The 21,720-nt window shown below is 35.8% G+C and overlaps 4 protein-coding genes across 5 annotated transcripts; 2 read left to right on the forward strand and 2 right to left on the reverse strand.

Annotated features, from left to right (window-relative positions):
• Nucleotides 1–287: 287 nt before the first annotated feature.
• On the reverse strand, nt 288–6,873 carry LOC126767473 (putative 1-phosphatidylinositol 3-phosphate 5-kinase). Of its 2 annotated transcripts, XM_050484963.1 has the most exons (9): nt 6,391–6,873; nt 6,146–6,335; nt 5,571–6,075; nt 4,573–5,514; nt 3,837–4,504; nt 3,499–3,778; nt 2,212–3,432; nt 1,666–2,135; nt 288–766 (listed from the first exon to the last, which is right to left on the reverse strand). In XM_050484963.1, the coding sequence occupies exons 1-9, from the start codon at nt 6,871–6,873 to the stop codon at nt 579–581; spliced, it is 4,947 nt and encodes a 1,648-aa protein (XP_050340920.1). In that variant the 3' UTR covers nt 288–578. The 2 variants fall into 2 exon arrangements, with proteins under 2 accessions (XP_050340920.1, XP_050340921.1); XM_050484964.1 differs by lacking the exon at nt 288–766 and having other exon boundaries at nt 2,034–2,135; nt 2,208–3,432.
• Nucleotides 6,874–6,911: 38 nt separating this feature from the next.
• On the reverse strand, nt 6,912–7,811 carry LOC126767474 (anaphase-promoting complex subunit 13). The gene is made up of 3 exons (XM_050484966.1): nt 7,577–7,811; nt 7,074–7,220; nt 6,912–7,011 (listed from the first exon to the last, which is right to left on the reverse strand). The coding sequence occupies exons 1-3, from the start codon at nt 7,586–7,588 to the stop codon at nt 6,928–6,930; spliced, it is 243 nt and encodes an 80-aa protein (XP_050340923.1). The 5' UTR covers nt 7,589–7,811; the 3' UTR covers nt 6,912–6,927.
• A 371-nt stretch (nt 7,812–8,182) lies between these two features.
• Nucleotides 8,183–11,929, forward strand: LOC126767483 (presequence protease, mitochondrial). The gene is made up of 4 exons (XM_050484976.1): nt 8,183–8,300; nt 8,380–8,443; nt 8,502–9,102; nt 9,163–11,929. Exons 3-4 carry the CDS (start codon nt 8,522–8,524, stop codon nt 11,693–11,695), a joined length of 3,114 nt encoding a protein of 1,037 aa, XP_050340933.1. The 5' UTR covers nt 8,183–8,300; nt 8,380–8,443; nt 8,502–8,521; the 3' UTR covers nt 11,696–11,929.
• A 2,435-nt stretch (nt 11,930–14,364) lies between these two features.
• Nucleotides 14,365–15,306, forward strand: LOC126767475 (uncharacterized). Its single transcript, XM_050484967.1, has one exon. The coding sequence runs from the start codon at nt 14,365–14,367 to the stop codon at nt 15,304–15,306; it is 942 nt and encodes a 313-aa protein (XP_050340924.1).
• Nucleotides 15,307–21,720: the final 6,414 nt, after the last annotated feature.

Raw genomic sequence — 21,720 nt, forward strand, 5'->3', positions numbered from 1 at the left:
GCAACAAAATAATTTTGGGATAGTGGACATGGTCGAAGAATCGAAAAATTTATACTTTTAGGTTTAAGCATACTCAGGCCGGGACTGTTACCTTAAGGTTATTACTTTTTTAGATAATGGAAAGATCGAAAATGGAAAGTTTGCGAGGTTATAATTCGATACATCTCTTTATATAGGTATGTCAATTAACTCTGTATACCATATGTTGCAAAAATACACATGCATACATACATAAGTACATATTTGTCTTTAAATTTACATGCACGAATAGGTCAATTTAAATGAATCATTTGGTTTACTTACTTTGAACTAAATTTTCATCCAACAAAACTATTTCACCTTGCTGATCAGTGGGGTCCACCATTCGATTGCGTTCAGAACCCTTTAGGTCGAATTTATTTTTGATATCACAATCGTAAAAAAGGTTTTCCATAACGAGCAATGATTTCTCCACAAATGAACTAAAAAATAAATATTAGACCAGATATGACTACATAAATAAAGTAGACTTTGACGACGAATAGCTTTATCTCTGTAAAAGTCTCGGACGGAGGTTTAGACGAACATTAAAATATTATTTAGATTTTATATTTTAGTTTACGTACTCTTTTTTTTACGACAACTTTAAACACTCCAAAAATTTTTGCCAGTAATGTGGGCTGATTTTGCTGTTGACATTTGCTGATATACTCAAAATAATTAGGAGCGAAATTTTCAAAAATATTAATATCTCCTTTAGTCATTTCCTTCAACACAAAGCGGTCATCTGAAATAATAAAATGATTATATATATAATAATTTAATTTTAGAAATTATTTGAGATGAATTTTCATTTGGCATTTTCTTCAAAATTATAATAATAGAGCACTTTTTTTTGAGTTTTGATTGATAGGCATAAGGCAACCTTTCAAGTTGACGGACCACTGCAGTATATTTCAGGCTGATGTCTTTGCTATTGCAAAAGCAGTGGAGCTGGCCTCTAATAGGTATTTCCAAAGTCAACATCTACGTAGACAGCCAAGCAGCAATCAAGGCAGTAACCTCGTATCGCATTTCGTCCAGAAGTGTCTTGGAAAGCAAGGTAGCTGTTGAAAATGTTGTCAGAAGTAAGCAACTTAACTTTTACTGGGTGCCAGGGCGTAAGTCAAACATCCGAAAACGTGAACAACATTGGGAAACCCATGCGATGTCTATATGACGACCTCGACAAAAGCATGATACAGAAAATCAAAACCCGATGGAATGAGCTACCAGGGTGCAAAACTGCAAATGTCATGTGCAAATCGGTAGATCGGAAGTACACAGTATTCCTATTGGCACTTGATCGAAGCGACTGTAGGAGCATGATGGGAATACTAACTGGTCATTGTCTGGTGGCGACACACGCCCGCAAGATGGTGCTGACAGATCGAGAAAACTGCAGGAAATGCCTAGAGCAGGGCACCAGGGAAACAATGGAGCATCTCTTCTGCACTTGTCCCGCATTGGCAAAACTACGCTGTAAGCAACTGGAGTCCACACAGTATGATACATTAGAGGAAGAATCAACAGTGAGGCCGTAGAATCGCGTCAAGCGCACGCATGCTAACGATGACTACTCCTCCAGGACTTAGGAGGAACGGACCAACTCATTAGTAGAATATGGATGTAAAATTTCTGACTTACCTAATGTTTTACAGAATCTTGAACCAGATTTACCACCTCTTGCTTCCCATTGTACACTGCTGCATAATGAACGAGCCAAACAATTACGGCATTTCTCGATTTCTGTCTCAAAAACATTTCGATTTAGTTTGGTTGCGTCTGCTTGTGTAGCGTTATATATATCGCTGGGTTTATGCACCAATTCCATCTCAGGGCCACTGCGGCTTTGGCAAACTTTTAACTCTTCACGTTTTTTCTTCTGCTGAAGATCTTTATATAATGATTTTTCAGTAATTGGAGGTCTTAATGTTTTTACTCGCATTAAATCGAACTCTTTCGCAAAGTAAATTTTACATGTAAATTGTTTGCCGTTATCATGGAATGTTAATTCTACGTGTGAAGTATTCGTTTTTGATTTGCTCTTTTCTTCTTCTGTGGTATTGGTACTATTTGGAACATCTTGTGTGTCGCTTTCATCTCCTTCTTGTGAACTATAAGAATAAAATAACAACAGAGCTTTGTCAAATTATATGTTTTTTGTAAAAACAAAAAAATTATTTTACCCACTTGTCTTGTAGTTTCCGTTTCAAACTAGGACTATTTTCACTATCCATAGTTGGCGGATGACCTAGTCCAGTACCGCTACTGTTTTCAGAGAAACTACTGTTTGCCAAATTGGCAATTGATTTTTGATAGTCACTTGACGTCAGACTATATGCGATTAGCGAACTCAAGTCCTGATCGTGTACCAGAATCGGAAATGCTCCCAATGGTAATGTATAATGTTCTTGTGACGAAAAAGGTGATTGAAGCAAATTTGCTGGTCCAGCAGAAGGCAAAAGCTGAGTCAGTATTTTTTTAATAGATTTTTTATCGGTATTCGCCGAAATCGTAAGAAGTTGCTCCACTGTTGATCTCTCGCCAGCGCTATCATCTATTTGTAAATATGTATCATCACGTAGCAAGCGAGGCCTTTCTGACATTATCGGTGAAGCATCCAAATAATCGGAATGTAGATCTTCGGTACAAACGGTAACAGAATCCGGATGCATCTGAGTTGGTTGTTTGGTTACCGCCTTTTGTGCCAACGCAATATCGTGTACCCTTGGCCCCCATAAATCAATACTTTCGGCCAGTACGCGTTTAGACATGAGTAACGCATCATTTATATCATGTATACTGGCTTTTGGTTCAGTGAGTAAAGCTTGTACAATTTCGATATGTTGTTTAAAAATAAAATGATCTTTGTTCAACGCTGTCTTTAAATTAAGCACTATCGCCAAAGTATCATCCTCGGTGGCAAGATCAGCAATACGCTCATGAATGCGAGTATACACTTCATGCCCCTTCATAGAAAATGTTTTGATTTCTTCCACATATTTGAAATGATCAAACTGTAGTGGTTTTAAATCTAATATCAGTGAAGGTAATCCAATATCCCAAACTTCAATTGGCGTATACTGAAATTTAGCCCCTACGCCTCGATAGGTGAAATAGTGTACATAATCACGATGGAGAGAATGCTGACATTGACTATATTCTATGCAGCTTGGGCTTATTGAAGGGGAATTTCTGCTGATAATAGTTCGCCTTTTATATAAATGTCCATGAAAACGAAGCTCCAGATACTTTGCGAAAGAAAGGCATTTTGAATTGTCGGACAGCGGTACACTCGGAGTCATCTCATTGCAAATTGTACACCAAGCGGTAAAAAAAATACGATTAGGATCGGTTTTTATATTATCCTCGCTGAGAAAGACTTGTACACATCCCATGGAATGTACGTATCTGCAAATGGTAATTGGATAAAATACAACTTGTCAAAATGTTTCCATCCCATACCAATATACTCACCGGCGTACATGCCCCAACATTGGCAAATTGCAAAGTTTACATATCGAATTTAACCGACAACAATAACGTTGCAAGAATTGTCCAAGCATAATATCGTGTTGACCATAAAATTTCATGTCTAACAAAGTGGGTGGGGCGCAAAAAGAGGAAGCAGACTTCGGATTAAAATAAAAACTACAAAATAGTACCGGCAGCCTTTGATGGTTTTCTAAATCAAGTGCATCTTTAAAAACCAGTTCCTCATCCACCTTCTGTGAAACTTCATTCATTTTTCTAAATGCTATGGATTTTAATATTGTTCGTTAAATAATTATCAAAAAATATTTGTTCATAATTACAATTTTTTTTCTTTGGATAACGACCACCATATGATCGAAATTCTGCCAGTAAATTTTGTATATCACGATTATCACATGGTGTTGTGAGCTTTAGTTTTAAAAAAGGATGTGGAGATTTTAACAGAGTTTCATTCGCCATAATTTTAATATGTTCCAAACTTTCATTACGATCTAAATGCAGGCTATTCCTATTTGACATTAATTTTGAGTAAAAAAGCTCAGTTGGAAATAGTTTGCGCAGAGCACATTTTCGACCTTGTTCGGTTTCCAAATACGGTAATGGAAAACTAAGAAATGGGCTGACCGAGAGTAAAGTTGAACTGAGTGCAGTGCGAAAGCGATTATCGTAACGTGATTCAACTGCTAATTTTACAACAGGTCGATCTTCTGATATTTTATTTGTGCCAACCTCCACGGAACGGAGTGGATCAGTAAAGTCAGCAACATTCTCTGACACTGAGATGATTTCTTTGCGTTGTGGCTGTACTTTTTCCTCTTTTCGTTCCACAAAAAATTTTCCAGTGCATACCGACGTTAATTTCTGTTCTTTATCATCAGAAGATAAATCATCTGGACTTGGTTCTTTCGAGTTGAAAATGGGTGGTTTTGGTGTAAGCGGATCAGCAAACTCATCTAAGAGAAACGACATTTCCAGTCGCCAGTTATAACTGAAGTAGTAAGTAATATTATTTTTAATCTCGATTTAGAAGAATAGTTAATAATAAATTGTACTCACCGCGCATACACTAAAAACGATGCAACTTTTTTGACCTTTGACAGCTCCTTATTACAGCCTCCACGTAATAAGCATGTGAAGCCGCGAGGATTGTTCAATTTTTCAAAAAACATTAAGGTTTTATTAATGCCACTACCATCACTGAAATTTCGAATATAGAAAGCATCACACATTCCGAGCTGTGGCCGGGCTATATTGGACTCTATGGAAACCACAATGTCACATTGTAGTGTGCGGGATATTCGTTCCATTACAGAAAGCTTCACATCTAAAACCAAAGTAATACCTTGTGAGCGTAGCATATCTTGAGCTATGCCCGCAACATTTTTATGCACCAATACCACATTTGGTTTGAAACTCATAATGCGATCGCAAACACGTCGTAAATACTCTTTTTCTTGTAACAATACTGTTGCTATACTAACAAACTTTCCTTCAATACGTTCGTACACAATAGGACACTGTAAAAGGAGTATACGTGGATGTTCAACACGTGTAGCCATATCTTTGTGAGCAATGTTTTTTGAAAAAACAACCCCACCTACTATTGTACACTCTTGTCGTTTGCCACCTGGTATTTTCTTTATATTTACATAATTGCGTACGTCCATTAACTCATTGGTGCAATATTCTGGTTTGAAATGATTGGCTGCTCGACAGCATAACGACATGAGTACTTTAGACCAACGCAAATCTAAATGGAATGTGCGTAGCATCTGAGTAAGCAACTGCTCTTCGTAGTCGCAGTAAGATTCCAAGAGTTTAGTTGTAGTTGTAGTGGAACACAATGAAGATTCAAATTCCATGTCCCTCATGGAATGGAAACTCAATGAGATATCTATTGTTTTTGGCGGTTGTGGTTCACCACTGTTATCAATCTGTGGAGTGGTGACCACAGAAACGTTGGTCGACTCCTTAAAATTAGCATTGTTATAATTATGTCTGTAAATAAAAAGCAATGCAGTTAAAAAGTAAAAATGCAGCCTTATTCAAATTACTTATTCGGCTCTATAAACTTGTAATGAAGATTTTCATCGAAATCCATCAGTTCGGAATCTGGGACTATAGGTTTTAGAAAGCCAGCAGCTAACATTGCATTTAATATTGCTATAGCTTGTATCTTATTTGAAGATTTTTCATGTAAAATCATATACTCGATTAGACATGTGCCGCTGTTTTGTGTTGTCAACTGATGTTGCATTTCTTCGTGCAGTGTTATTAAAGAATTTGATTGCTGAAGTATGTTCTTTCGATCATCAATAGACAAGCAATTACCCATATGAGTGGCAAAACGCTCTTCTTGATATCCAACAGATATCTTCCGAGTTGAAATTGCACGTGTAGATAAAACCTCAATGTTATTAATATCATTTTGTTCTTCTAGTTTTTGGGTTAAATCTTGTTGTAACGCTTGTAAATCTGCATGCAAGTCCACTGCTATGTCTGGAGATTTTAAGTAGCTGAGTACAATTTTTGAGCAATAATTGCAAACCTTGAGGTCCCCTAAAATATATAATAATATTGCGTCATTGTAGTATGTTTAAATATCATATATACATATGTATGTACAAACCAGCACACTTAATAATTTTTCCAGGCACAACTTGATTGCAGCATCTGGAACAGAATATTTGTCCACAAAGACGGCAATGATGTTTTCTCCTAAAGGTGGAAAACTTTTGGGTACAATCATAACATTCCTTTGCCTTTGAATCAGGCATCCAAAAACGATGTAATTCAGTGTCTTTATAATTTTGTAGATCCTAATAATGAACATATTAATAACTGTAAAAAGCTTTTATATTTCTTAAATATTACACTGTTTTTTGTGGCCATTAAGTTACTCATCCGTTTTAGTACATTGACCATGGTGCGGCCCTCACTGCTTTCGTTTCGTAATCCCAAAACTTGTTCTTCAGTTTCGTTTTTAGATTCATCTATTGTTTTGTTTTTTATGGTTGAACTACACTTGTCTATGTTTTTATTTAAATTGATAGTTTTATTTGGTGAATTCGTATTAATTGATAAGATATTTATACTGGAATTCGAATTTTGGTGAGAAATACATGCGTTACCAGTAGCATCTCTATTTTCGTCAGCATAAAAACACGGTTTCGAAACTTGAACGGGCGAGACGCCATCGGCACCACTATTTGCTACTTCATTGACAGTGTTATAGCTTTGATTATATACGTTTTGTATTTTGTTGACAAAGCGACCCAATATAGATTCGGTCTCTTCATCTTCGAAGTCCCGCGCAAATTCGGTAAGCTTTGTAGGTGAGTGGAGATGCTGATTCATTTTACAGACAACAATTTTCAAATTATATTATGGTAAAAATGATTTTTTAATGATTTATATTGAAGAGAGGTTCAATTGATCCCCAAGAGAAGATTCGGGTGCCAATGTGCTCAGGGCCAAATCACTCCATTTTTGTTCCTATTATAAATTTCAAAAATATAAATTGGAATATACTTTTAATTAAAAATGGATTCATTTACCTGTTCGCTAAGTGTTAAATGTGAGTCTCCACCATCAGCTTCTGGATCTGGCAGTTTATCTGCCGGGACAAGGATCTGATCAAAGGGTAAAAGCTCCTCGCGCCACTTATTATCCACAATATCCAATAAACGACCTTCGGCTAGTGGCTGAAATTGTAGGACGAAACAGTACTCTATAATGGAATTTTTCTCGATTCTCTAAATTTGTGCTGTACATGACCTTAAATCCACACGCACATACTATTTTTACTTAAAAAGTAAATATGTCTTTTTATTCCAGCTACATACGTGGTTTGTTTAATTTTATTAAATTACTTAATGTTAGCTGTAGTAGTTTAATAAATGAATCATGCCGCGTAGTTAGCAGATTGTAATGTTTATATATAATTACAAATATATGGGGATATTTCGTACTATTTTGCAAAAACATTCTTAATTTTAAAACTACGTATATATTTAAGGAAATTGTTTGAATATTTGATATTAAACACCTCGGAACAGACCTGACTGTCCATTACTGGATTTCAATATAATTTTTATTGGATTTCACTTATCACTACCGAAATAAGGTCACAAATTGTCAAATTTTATGTTAAAATATATGTAAAGGAGAACTCTAATAATTATGCACAATTTATTGCATTCTTATTCCATCAAAATGTTTAAAAATTACAAATTATTGTGTGATACTTATAGAGTTAAATTAAACAACTTTATATATGTACATATGGTAAAAATATTTTCTTATTGCGTTAAATCGAAGAACGAAGATAATTCCAATCAGCTGTTTTCAAAGTTACCAGACTCATAATCTAAAAAACGCTGTATAAAATATAAGGACTGTTATTTGGCAAAACATTTTTATGTAAACTTAATTCGTACATCGAGCTCTTCTTTTTTCGCTATTGTCGTAATAAAACCAACTTCAAAGAGTTATAAATATTAATATTTATGGACTTCAAATTATATACATAATTCCTCATAAATTTGTTTGGTTTGAAATCAAAGTAAAGTACTACTTTAGTTTCAGCTTAATATAATTTTGGTCACAATGTTCAATCATATGGCATTCGTTTTAGTAATGTCAAAAATTTGTACAATTTAGAGGATTATTTTGTCTCATTCTTTTATTTGTGCTGCTTGTAAAACCTATTACAATAAAAGTAAACTAAAAATATAATTAATTATAAAATATATATTAATTAAAATTTAGTCGAAATTGTAAAGGTAAGTGCAAAATTAAAAATATTTTTAAATCGATATTTATTTACATGCAAAGATAAAATTGCGTAACATCACATTTTAGCAAATTTTTACTACGATTAAGGAATGAACCGGCTGATTTAGCGCAAGAAATCATTTAAAGTTAGGTACTGTTTTAATCAAACGAAGTGAAATATATAGCTTATTAATTGCACCCACAATTAGTGATAAGATATTGAAGAACAATGTTGGCACTTATCAGGGGGACGGGTTCCGTTGCTCCAGTTATGAAGCGTGCAGCTTTATTTTATACGGACACTAGAAAAATCGGAAAAATTGTTAATAATAATCAAATTGTCTACGGTGTCCCAAACAAGATATTATATCGTAACAAAGTGATGGCCGCACCTCATATTATACAGCAGCAAGAGCACAAATTCAGTGAAGGCAAAGAATACAATGGGTTTAAATGTATTAGAGTGGAATCTGTACCAGACTTTGGTATAATGTCCTATACATTTCATCATGTTAGATGTGGTACAGAACTGTGGTACTTGGATCGCAAGGATTCAAACAATGTATTTTCTATAAATTTTCGAACAACACCATTCGATTCAACTGGTTTACCACATATCCTTGAACATAGTGTATTATGTGGTTCGAAAAAATACCCTGTGCGGGATCCATTTTTTAAAATGCTGAATCGATCAGTCGCTACTTTCATGAACGCTATGACGGGTCCGGACTATACAATGTATCCTTTCTCCACCATGAATGAAATAGACTTTAGAAATTTGCAGAGAATTTATTTGGATGCAGTATTCAGGTGAGCTGTTGTGGATTACATACTTTAAAAATTTGATAACCGGCTTACTCTAATTTTTAGACCGAATTTGGCGTATTTGGACTTCCTGCAGGAAGGTTGGCGATTAGAGCATTCGAATGTGCATGACAAGTCTTCTGAATATGTATTAAAAGGAGTAGTTTATAATGAGATGAAAGGTGCTTTCTCAGAGAATAGTTCAGTATTCTCCCAAAATCTACTTAATAATCTAGTACCAGACCATACATACGGCTTTGTATCGGGAGGTAATCCACTGGAAATACCAAAATTATCACACAAAAATTTGGTAGATTTCCATTCGAAATATTATCATCCAAGCAACGCTCGTATTTACACTTACGGCAATTTCAATTTACTTAAAACCCTTGAATATGTAAGTAGTGAATATTTAAGTGATTGTAATGGTATAGATAACTCGTATAGCCGAATACCAAGCCAAACTCGTTGGGATAAGCCACGTAATGTACACATATCCAGTCGTTTTGATAATATGGGTGCACCATTCGAGAGACAAAATCAAATAGCTATAGCTTTGCTAATGTCAGACGTAACTGACAATCAAGAGACTTTTGTGCTGCATGTGCTTTCAGAATTGTTAATACGAGGACCGAATTCATCGTTCTATAAAAGTCTTATTGAACCTAACTTCTCTGGCGGTTATAATCAGGCAACTGGCTACGATCCACAAATAAAAGACACTTTTTTCTGCGTTGGATTACAGGATTTACGTGTTGAAGATTTCGGACGCGTACAGGAAATCTTTGACAAAACCATAAAAAAAGTAATTGCTGAAGGATTTGATCGTGGCCACGTAGAAAGTGTTCTTCATAATATTGAGCTACTACTGAAACACCAAAGTCCACAATTTGGTATGGGCTTGCTATTTAACTCCACACCATTGTGGAATCATGATGGCGACGTTGTTTCCAGCTTACGGGTAACGAATATGATAGCTAATTTTCGCCATAATTTGGGTAAAGATCCGAAATATTTGCAACATAAAGTGGAACAATACTTTGCAACCAATACACATCGTCTAACATTAACTATGTCCCCAGACGATCATTATGAAGATAATTTTAGAACTGCTGAACTAGATATTTTAAAACAAAAAATAATGTCACTTGATGATATAAAACGTGAAGAAATTTATAAAAATGGCATTAAATTGGAACAAGCCCAAAAGACCCCACCTAATTTAGATTTATTGCCATGCCTAAACTTGACCGACGTTCAAGAAATGCCAAAAATGCCAGCTACTAATGTTGTGCGTATTGGTAACGTACCAACTCAGATATGTCATGTTCATACCAATGATGTTTCATATTTAAAATTGCATTTTAACGGTAATAACCTAAATCATGACGAAGTTATGCTATTACCCCTTTTCTGCAATGTCATAAACGACATGGGGACCAGCAATTATGATTTTAGAGAATTTGATAAGCTGGTTTTATCAAAAACTGCTGGTATTGATTTTAAATTGCATTTCGCAGAAAATATTTACGATAGCAAATCATACTATTTGGGTGTTTATATGACGACACATGCGTTGGACAAGAATGCAAGCGACATGTTTTTATTGTGCACAGAATTACTAACGAAATTTAAATTAGAGGACATTGATCGTTTAAGTATGCTAATTGATAACTATGTGTCCAATATCTCGGTGGGAATCGCTAGCTCAGGCCATTTATATGCAATGCAGAGCTGTGCGGGCTTGGTAACAAGTGCTGCGAAATTAAAATCTCTTCTTTCAGGTGTAGAACACATTGAATTTATGAAAAATTATGTAAAAGAAAACAAAATTGAAGATATTAGAGAAAAGCTTTATATTTTGGGCCAAAAACTTTTATTGAAAAACAATATGCGTTGTGCTTTGAATACTTCTGAAGACTTCTATTCAAACCTTATTAAGCACTATGAACAATTTCTGGATAGTATGCCAATTGGTTCAGAAGCAAATAAAAACTGTGATCACATTATCAATCTGCTCGAGCCTAGTCAACAGCATTTTGTTATGAACATCCCAGTCAACTATTGTGCCAAGGCATTCTTCACCGTGCCATATACTCATCGTGATCATCCTACACTACGTGTGCTAGCCAAATTAATTTCCGCTAAATATTTGTTGCCAGTAGTGCGAGAACAAAATGGAGCATATGGTGCGGGTGCGAAAATCGGATCTGATGGCATTTTTTGTTTTTTCAGCTACCGGGATCCAAATTCAACTAAAACATTAAAAGCATTTAATGATACATACCAATGGTTGGAGCAAAACAATTTAGAGTTAACTGAGCAAGCTTTATTCGAAGCGAAATTAGGTGTACTGCAGCAATTGGATGCACCGATTGCCCCGGGGAATGTTGGTATTGATTTCTTTTTATATGGCGTTTCCCAAGAGATGTTTGCTAAATACCGCGCTCGCATTCTCTCCACATCCGTAGATGAGCTGAAAGCTGTCGTTACGCGTTATTTTAAATATGAACCTGCACATTTCGGTAATTGTCTGCTTGGACCTGAAAATAAGAATTTGGAGGAGGAGACGAACTTGAAGTGGAAAGTTATTTCTTAAAGAAACATTAATAATTAACTATATCAACTTTTGAATTAAAGAACGTATGTGTAAATTAATTGACGACATAAGTAATTGTATTAAATTATAATAAGTGTCTCTTCATTTTTGTAACCTCCTTTTTGATGCCACTATATACATATTTAGTCATTTGAATAATATGTTTGGTTTTAAGTTTGGTTTAGACGATGTGTGTATGTGAATGATAATAAAATATATAAAATTTTATTTTAATATTGTTGTTTTAATAAATTTCTTCTTATTGAACTAACTTGCCAACATTAGCATATCAAGCTTTGTTTTGCAATATATGGTAGTTTAACTCTGAGTGATCCTCTGTATTGAAATATAAATAGTAGACATACCGATTGTATTTGTGTCTACTTACCATATTATACTGTTGCAAAACGTTGCTACAGAGTATAATTTTAAATTAAATTAATACTCACCGATCCAAGCGTATCGGATAAAAGCTGGATAAAATCCGGGTCAATTCCGGTCATCGTGGGAATTCTTACAGAGTATAATAGCTTTGTTCACCTAACTGTTGTTTTTTATCATCTAAAACTAATCGAGTTAGATGTAGGGTTATACATATTGTTATATAAGATTAGGAAGAAGAGACGAGTTCAAATCTACTAGGCGTACTCGGACCATGACCACGCTTACAAAACAGTACTAAGCGAAAACTTATAAAGTGTCATAACTAAGTACCTAATTCAGCTAATAAACTGTAATTAGGCCCAGGGCATCGCATTACAAGGGACATCTGTGGGCTGATATTTTGAAATAGTGGGCGTAGATCCGCCCTCTAATTGGTTTAATGTAAATCTCTTCTAAACCACTTAAGCTACAAAAAATCTAATTCTCTCAGGACAATGGTATTTTGTGTGTCAAAAATTGGTTGAATCGGGTCAATACTCACCTCAGTTGATGCCTAATACAACGGTTTTTGAACTGCTTGGTGACTTTATACCGCATATATCGGCCAACATTTGGGCTATCTCTATGAAAATTAGAGAGCTGATAACGGTGTTTCTTAAAATAGATAAAAACTTGATCTATTCCCCGTGTAACAAACATATATCATCCGGCTGACTTTACTCCATATGATTAATGATAGTAAGTGAGGTACCTTAATGAATGTCTGGTAACATTTGATTAGTATGTGGCATTTATTAGTATATAGTATTGACATAAATAGATAAAATCGGATCGATACTACATATGAATAATGATTTTCGTTTTTCTAACAAACCTTATGTCGAGTGTGTATATAATTGCTTGAATTCCAATCCTCTGGCACCTTAAGGTCCCTGGCTCTCATTCTTGCAAGTTGCAAGAGTATAAACTATTCGGTTGGACCCGAACTTAGCCCTTCCTTTCTCTCTTAAATATACGTAAGTGGTCTGATGCAAAAATTAATGTAATTCGTCAAGGTATGCTTGATACGAAAATTTGACTGGAATGTCCAGTACTATATTGAAATGAGGGTAATAAGAAAAATTTAACTTCTTGCACCGCTAATAAAATATAATAGAAATATTATAGGGTTAGAAATTTTTGATTTACACTCAGTCCTTTTTTCTACGCGATTTTTGGTTCTGCCACTAATCGCGTAAAAATGGTTAGTTTTCCAATATTAACTGACGAATTGGATCCGAATATAAAAAATATCGCGTATAACAAAATACACGCGCAAAAAAATATTCAAAAACAATACAGTAAGTTTCAAATTTCAGACTTATGATTTATTCATTCATAACAAAATAAAAAATACAAAACAAAAACCATATATATGTATAAAAGAGAAGAAAATAGAAAATAGGTAGATTTATTGAAAAAACCGTTGAATGCTGTTTAATCACTGTCATTATACGTAGTTTAAATTATTCTTAGCCACTTATTTTGATGGCCGGCACTGATATCACTAGAATTTGTATCAGAGTCAATAGTAAGAACTATGGATTGATGTTCTGATTGACTTAGCATCTCCGACTGAGCTTGCACCATAAATTCAGTTAATTTTGTTTGAATGCTTCTTTTTGGTCCCAATAAATTCCGATGTAGTTCTTTATATCTTAACATGCAGAGACTCAATTATTTTTGAAAAATTCGTGCACGTTCGGCATCAGTATCATTTGCTACAAAATAATTTTTCAATTCGTAAAAAAAGGAATTTGCGCTGCAAAAATAACCGCGTTAAAGTGAAATAGCGTAAAAAGAGGTCGCGTAAAAAAAGGACTGAGTGTACACCTAATATCAAAAACTTATTTAAATATTAATCGGCAACATAAATTTAGTATATTTTTCAGTTAATTATGGCCCTGCCTGAAGGATTTCACTCTTCTCTGGACTATTTTAGAGCTACCGTTGCCTTTCTCTGTGATCATTCTTGGATATATATAACTCCCAACACTCGATTCATAAAAGCCGGATTGTTGGAAAAGATTCCATCAGACTATATAAACTATTTTTTGCAATTAAGAAACTCTGAATTAAATATATTTCCATTTTTGCATGAATGTGAGGACTTTAACCTTGGTATTGATTCTATTGTTTTGAAAACATTTCGCTCGGTACTACGCGGCCTTATACCAAAAGAAGTACACGCTACGAAAGAAATATCAAATAAACTAGAAGGGTTTCCAAAATGTCGACTTAGGAAGATGAGTGTAAAAAAACAACACGAAATTATTCAGTTAACTAAAGCTATACAGACTCATTGTAATGATGTACACTTACTAATTGATTTTGGAGCTGGTTTGGGTTACCTTAGTGAGGCGTTGTGCAGCATTAACAAAACTTGGCGGATTCTGGGCATAGAAGCAGATATGTGTCGAGTAATGAGTGCACGTAAACGTCTGCGACAACAGATACCTGAAATGAGTGAACGTGTCACTTATGTTGAGCAATTTATTGAACCGACTGCAGGCAATGCGATTAAATATCATATTTTGAGAAGTGGGTTGACTGGTCTGAATAAATGGGCTATTATAGGCTTACATGCTTGTGCTGATCTATCGGTTACATCTATAAAATTATTTTTTGAAATGGCAGAAGTTAAACATTTGGTTATCATGCCATGTTGTTATCACAGGCTGAACGAAACTACCAGTGGCCACTTTTTAAATTTTCCTTTGAGTGCTGCATTAAAGTCTGTGGTCACTGAAGGGGATATAAATGTGCTGAGCTACTTCAACCGTCCTTTTCTGCGCCTAGCTTGCCAAGAGACCAATTCTCGTTGGCGACATTGTTCAGAGGAGGAGCACGTTGCACACGGAGGGCAGATGTTCTGGCGTGCCGTAGCCGATGCCATCATTAACGATGAAACGGAAGTAATCGCAACTATACCGAGAAGCCAACGACCTAATAATGATTGGAGTGAAATGAGAAGTTTTTCAACTTTTCGACAGATGTATAAAGTAAGATCAAAGACAGCGGATGCACAGTTTTTGGTGGCAGACATGTGGAATAATGAGCACGAAGATAAATTTACAAAAGTCGTTGAAAAATATGCTGAAGTTGGTCCCAAATTGGCAGAAGCATTGACTTGTTTGCAAACAACAATACAGGTCAGTGACACTATTATATCTGTGCTATCCTTGTAAGATATAAATTTAGATTATATTACTGCCCACACCTTAAGTTAAGAAGTAAGCTTAATAGAACAATAGACGGTGAAACTAATATCAGTGATTGTATTCATTTATCCTTTATGGTAAAAATATCATTTATTGGAAAAATTTAAGCCAGTTGGACAATTCTAAATGTTAGTTTGTATTTTTGAATCCCATGGAATGCAAATTGTCTCAAAAATTCAAACATTCAACAAAGAACTGTAAAAAATGTCCACTTGTAATTCCTTAGCTTATTCCTAGAGGGAACGCCCAATACAGGTCCTCATCCACCACTTTTAAGCCATTGTAGTTTTTGAAATAATGTAATACTTAATATATATACTCTTGTAACCGTTGCTACGTAGTGTAATAGTTCTGTTCACCTAACGGTTGTATGTATCACCTTATACTAGTATATATAAATGATCAGGATGACAAGAAAAGTTGAAATCCGGGTAACTGTCTATCTGTCCGTCCGTCTGTCCGTTCGCGCAAGCTTTAACTTTAGTAAAAATTGAGATATCTTGATGAAACTCGGTATGCGGGTTTCTTACAAAAAACAATTACGACGTAGTAGATGGGCATAATCGAACCATTGCCACGCGCACAAAACCTCATTAGACGAAACCCTATAAGATGCCATAACTAAATTAAGATATACGTATAAAACTGTAATTTGGCACAGGGGATCGCAGTAGCAAGAGGGCAAACAATTTTGAAAAAGTGAGCGTGGCCCCGGCCTCTAATAAGTTTAATGCACATATCTCGTTAGCCACAAAAGCTACAACAACATCGACAGTGTGAAAATGGATGAAATCGCAAGATAACTCCGCTCACTCCCTATATAACGGTACTGTTCAAAATTACTAAAAGATCAATAAATCAACAACTAATACTCCTGCGACATCAAATTTTACCTCCGAGATGGTATGAGAAGGCTTTATGGGAAAATTGGACCATGGGTGTGGCTCCGCTCACTTTTTGGTAAAATCCCATATCTCCAGACCCGGTCAACCGAATTCGACTAAGTATAGTACGTAGCGTTCTTCCTAAACTCTTATGTCACAATGTGAAAATTGGCGAAATTGACTTTTGATCGAATATATCGGCCAATATGTGAGATATATAATTGAAATTCAGGTGTAATCCTTCTCTGGCAATATGTCCGTATAGCAAAAATGGGTTGAATCGGCAAATACTTCCCATGGGCCCCATACATCTAATATAAAGATTTTTGAACTTCCGGGTGGCTTTGTACTTCATAACAGTGCAAAAACTTGATCTTGCTCCTATATAATTTGTTCTTTAGTATGTGACATTGGGAAAAAAGATAAAATCGGCTCGATACTACCCCAACTCCCATGTACTACATATAATGATTTTTACTTATCTAACAAAGTTCATGCCTAATATGTCGGTCAGTTTATGTGCAATATACAAGCTGCGTTCCAAAGTAAACAGGACTTAAAAAAAGAGAACAAATGGTTTTTTCGGCAAAATTAATTTATTTTATTCAAAATAGTCTCCTTCTGTTTCAATACAGCTTTTTGCACGGCCCAAAAACATGTCAAACGAGTGTTTTAGCTCGTTGGCCGGTATGACCGCCAGTATGCCGGTGCAAGCCTTTTGAATGGCCTCTATGTCTGCATAACGCTTTCCTTTCATGGCCAAATGCATTTTTCCGAAAAGGGAGAAGTCGTAAGATGCCATATCAGGTGAATACGGGGAGTGGTTATTAGTATGAATATGATTTTTGGTCAAATAGTCTTCCTTCGAATGTTCGATTTTGAGCAATTTTTGGTCGTCAGTCAATATGTGCCGAACAAACCGTGCACACACCTTTCGTAAGCCCAAATGTTCGGTGAAAATGCTATAAATCGATGTTTTGGAGATGTTCAATTCCATTTCCATGATTTTCAATGATGATTTCGGCTGATTTTTGATGAATTCACGCACAGTTTCGATGGAATTTCCGGTGATCACGGATTTTGATTGGCCCACATGTTGATCGTCATTTTTGTCCTCACGACCACTTTGAAAACATAGAAACCACTAGAGCACTCTGCTACGAGATAGGCAATCATCGCCATAAACTTGTTTCATCAATTGAAACGTTTCGGTAAAAGTTTTACCAATTTTAAAACAAAATTTAATGTTGGCTCTTTGTTCGAAGCTCATTTTCGCACCGATAACAAAAACATACTAACACTTAAAACGCAATAACTTCACTTCCAATCGATGAAATGTCATGAGATATTCAAAAAGTCCTGTTTACTTTGGAACGCACCTTGTATATCTATATACAGGATTTGTCCGGAAAGTAATAGGACTGAGTCGATTTAAAAAGAGTTATTGAACCAATCGTTAAAATTCGGGGGGGGGGGGGGCACTTCTGGGCTGAAGGGCGGCTGGGATGTCTTATCGGCCCGATTGACCCTTCGTTTGAGTCTCTTGAGGACTTTCACATAAAACTAAGCGTTGACGGTTTGTCCTTTGATGTCAAAAAAGACAATGAGCATCGTTTTCACTTTGGTTTTACTAATTCATCAGCGACCTCTTCCCGGCCTTCCAAAAAGACCTGGTGCTACCGAAACACATCACTTCTTGCTAAAGCAACATCTGGGTAAGCCTGCTTGATCATATCAAACGTCTCTGTCGCCGATTTATACAGTTTCACACAGAATTTAATCGCGTACCTGTGCTCTAACGAACGCTGCATTTTCGGCATGCACCACTCACAGAAAAACATCGCGTGAAAATGTTTGTATTGACTCACCAGGTGCTCGGAGACAACTGACCAGCCGATCGTTTGTTAGCTTGGTCCGCCCTCCACCGAATACAATCGGTTCCTGGCTTTGATTCTTGCAAGTTGCAAAAGTATTAAATGTTTAGTTGCACGCGAACTTAGCCCTTCTTTACTGTTTTTTTTTTTTTTTTAATTTGTCTCTAGCAGTCAACACGAGCCTTTTCTGAGCGACAAATTGTATCGTTTTGTAATTTAGTTTCCCAGAGTGCAATACACCACGAGTACCAAGTTTTAAACGTGGCCAAACCCAAAAAATTATCCAGTCACTTAAATTTCGTTATATAGAGTTTTCTCTATACCATAACTTAATTTTTGTCCAAGTTATCTCATGGAAAGACAGTTTTGACAGAGAAAATGTTGTGTCTTTACTAGGAATTATTATTAAAACGAATGCACGTATGTATATAGAATCTGCATTCACGTTAGAGTTAAGACTAACTAATTAAAAATTAATTTTTATTATGCGTCTAAACATACAATTATATTTGTTCCAAATATTTGTCTATATATAAATATTTACATGCATAAAAATATATATATAAAAACGAATAATTCATTTATTTTCTTCCTAGAAACTTTGCGAGAATATTGTTCTTTATGATCGAGTATGTTACATGAACGAATACGCAGAGACACAGGCAAATTTAAAAATAAAGGTAAAATATCATAAAATTTTAGATGAGAAGTTATCACCCCGTTGCTTTGCCTTAATCGCGGAGAAATTGTAGACTAAAGGCTGTTGAAATATCACTTTAGTTTTTTTTAATGTATTAATAATATATAGAAAATTAAGAATTAGAAAATAAAAAATACATTGAAGTTTCAGTAAGGCAAGTTAATGTGCAAATACATATGTATGTATGTTTAAAGAATATGCCATTCGCCTGCTTTCCTCTTCCAGACGTACATATCTTAATAAACACTTAATACAATTAACCTAACTTTTAAAGCTGATTAAATAAAAGCACTCAATTAGATGTAACGGTAATGAGTATGTACGCTTCTTTATAAAACTACTACTATTAATACTCTGACTTAACTAATAATTAATTTCAGAAGAAGAGACAAAGTTCATTACCTTAAAGACATTACGAATACAATATATTTTACAATACACAGATTAATGAACAAATATGTATTTCCATAACATATTCATAGATAAAAATGTGCACACATCTTAATATATAGCATATCATAATATCCTTATAAGATTAAGATGTCAAAGCATTTTTTGGCATTAACCGTATATGAAAATAGCTACGCATATATTATACAAGAAATAAATACCACCTATACTAGCATCACGAACTGCTATTAACGACCACGAAATTTCTAAACTTTGGTATAAATTAATTATATAATTATGTTTAGCCACAATGCAGGAAATTTTAAATTCGGCTGAGACACGGTTGCGTACATCCGCCTATTCTTATATACGTTGGTTTTTATAAATATGTATAGTATATGCTGCTCTTATATATGTATGTATCCCCATTATACTTAAATATTACACATGTATTATCTTTATATTGCATACGTATGTACATATGTATGTATATGTTTTCATACAAAGTAATAAATAAGACTAAGTGCATTATGAATTTATAAAAGTGTTGGTATTTTTTTATTATTCACAAGGTGAGTTCAAAAAGTTATTCAAGGGACTAGAATGGTGTCATGTGTAGAAGTTTTCGCAAGTGAGGAAAATTTTCTGATTGTCATTCACTTGGGAGTGGCCAGAAACGATTCTTTTACATATGGCTCAATCAGCTCATGACTTCCGGTCCTAGACCAAGTATCCTGTTGGTAGCCAAAGAACATCCAGAAAGAAGCCCTCCAATGAAAAGGAACAAACATCCTCGGATGAGGGACCCCCCTTTTGACGATGACTATGGCAAATGCATTAAGGATAACGATTTAAGGACATGTACCTGGAATATCCAGTCCCTTAATTGGTAAGGTTGGATTGAAGGCTGGAATCACCGCTGTCCACGAAATGCGATGGACGGGACAAGGGCTGCGATGTCCTTATAGCATTTGCTACAGTGGCCATATTAAGGAGCGCAAATTTGGGGTGGGATTCATAGTGGGAGAGAGGCTCCGTCGCCGAATACTGTCATTCATCCCGGTGGATGAACGTCTAGCCATAATCCGCATCAAAGCGAAGTTCTTCCACATATCGCTGATTTGCGCTCACGCCCCGACGGAGGAGAAGAATGATGTGACCAAAGATGCCTTCTATGAGCGTTTTGATGCCAGCTATGAGAGCTGCCCCGCCACGATGTCAAAATCGTGCATGGGGACTTAACCGCCAGAAGGTATCTTTGGCACAACGATGGGTAAATTCCGCCTCTACGAGAAAACATCCCCAAATGGGTTGAAGCTGATCGACTTCGCCGGGGCCCGAAATATGGTTATCTGTAGTACCAGACTCCAGCATAGAAAAACCAAGCTCCTAGTGTTTTAGATGTAGTCAGAAGTCCTAGCATCGACTCGGACCACTTCTTGTTGCGACCAAAATACAAAACCGCCAATGCGCACCAAAAAAAGCACGTCAACAAACAGTAAAAGTATAACGCCAGGAGAAGGCGAACCTGACTCCCGAATCAATGACGATGGAGCAGACGCTCCATTGCCCGACCATGAAGAAGACCGAATAGCAATTACCCGCCTTCATAAGTCACTCATTATTCCCGTCCTGCTATATGGTGCAGAGGCATGGACGATGACAACATCTGATGAGTCGCCGTTACGAGTTTTGGAGGGAAAGGTTCTGCGGAAGATTTATGGTCCTTTGCGCATTGCCCACGGCGAACCCCGCATTCGATGGAACGATGAACTGTATGAGATATACGACGACATTGACATAGTTCAGCGAATTAAGCTACGCTGGCTAGGTAATGTCGTCCGAATGGACGAAAACACCCCAGCTCTGAAAGTATTCGACGCAGTTCCCGCCGGTGGAAACAAAAGAATAGGAAGCCCTCCACTCCGTTGGAAAGAGCAGGTGGAGAAGGACCTGCTTCGCTTGCAATATCCAATTGGCGCCACATAGCAAAAAGGCGAAACGACTGGCGCGCAGTTGTTAACTAGTCTACGCTAGTAAAGAAGAAGAAGATACGTACATGTCTTCAAGAAATTAAATTTTTATATTTGTACTCCGTCAAGATTATATGTTCACAGTGTCAACCATAAAGAATTCAACGTTTGCTTGCAAGGGATAAAAAGGTCAGAGGTTTGACGAAGTTTTATTAATTTTTCTCTACATAAATAATGTTTATAAATGATTACAGAAACTCATGGCTACGCTAAGTAATGAGTTCCAGTTGTTACTTATTTTAAGACGATATTGGATCGAAAAATATGTAAGTGAAGCCTGTTGGAAAATTAGTGATGTTAATAAGGCTCTCAACATTCCTCAAGGATATACTCATAAAATTTGATATTCTAGTAATGCTTTAAATAATAATTCATGCGCAATTGCGTAAAAATATGTCGTCAAATCAACAGATTTATCTTGCAAAAACTTGATTCTGATCGCTCAGTTTGTATGGCAGCTATATGCTATAGTCGTCCGATCAAAAAAAATTATGGAAAGA

The sequence above is a fragment of the Bactrocera neohumeralis genome, unplaced genomic scaffold (genome assembly GCF_024586455.1).
Source record: "Bactrocera neohumeralis isolate Rockhampton unplaced genomic scaffold, APGP_CSIRO_Bneo_wtdbg2-racon-allhic-juicebox.fasta_v2 ctg697, whole genome shotgun sequence".
In the NCBI taxonomy this organism is placed as follows: domain Eukaryota; kingdom Metazoa; phylum Arthropoda; class Insecta; order Diptera; family Tephritidae; genus Bactrocera; species Bactrocera neohumeralis.

Excerpts from the sequence above, each read along its gene's own strand:
- LOC126767475 (XM_050484967.1), top strand. The coding sequence starts at position 14,365 with ATGAGTGTAAAAAAACAACACGAAATTATTCAGTTAACTAAAGCTATA.
- LOC126767473 (XM_050484963.1), bottom strand. The coding sequence starts at position 6,873 with ATGAATCAGCATCTCCACTCACCTACAAAGCTTACCGAATTTGCGCGG. Across the intron at positions 4,505-4,572 it reads TCGTTTTTAGTGTATGCGCG|TTATAACTGGCGACTGGAAA; the intron begins GTGAGTACAATT and ends TTACTACTTCAG. Across the intron at positions 767-1,665 it reads AAGATTCTGTAAAACATTAG|ATGACCGCTTTGTGTTGAAG; the intron begins GTAAGTCAGAAA and ends TTATTATTTCAG.
- LOC126767483 (XM_050484976.1), top strand. The coding sequence starts at position 8,522 with ATGTTGGCACTTATCAGGGGGACGGGTTCCGTTGCTCCAGTTATGAAG. Across the intron at positions 9,103-9,162 it reads TATTTGGATGCAGTATTCAG|ACCGAATTTGGCGTATTTGG; the intron begins GTGAGCTGTTGT and ends TCTAATTTTTAG.
- LOC126767474 (XM_050484966.1), bottom strand. Across the intron at positions 7,012-7,073 it reads ATTTAACACTTAGCGAACAG|GAACAAAAATGGAGTGATTT; the intron begins GTAAATGAATCC and ends AATTTATAATAG.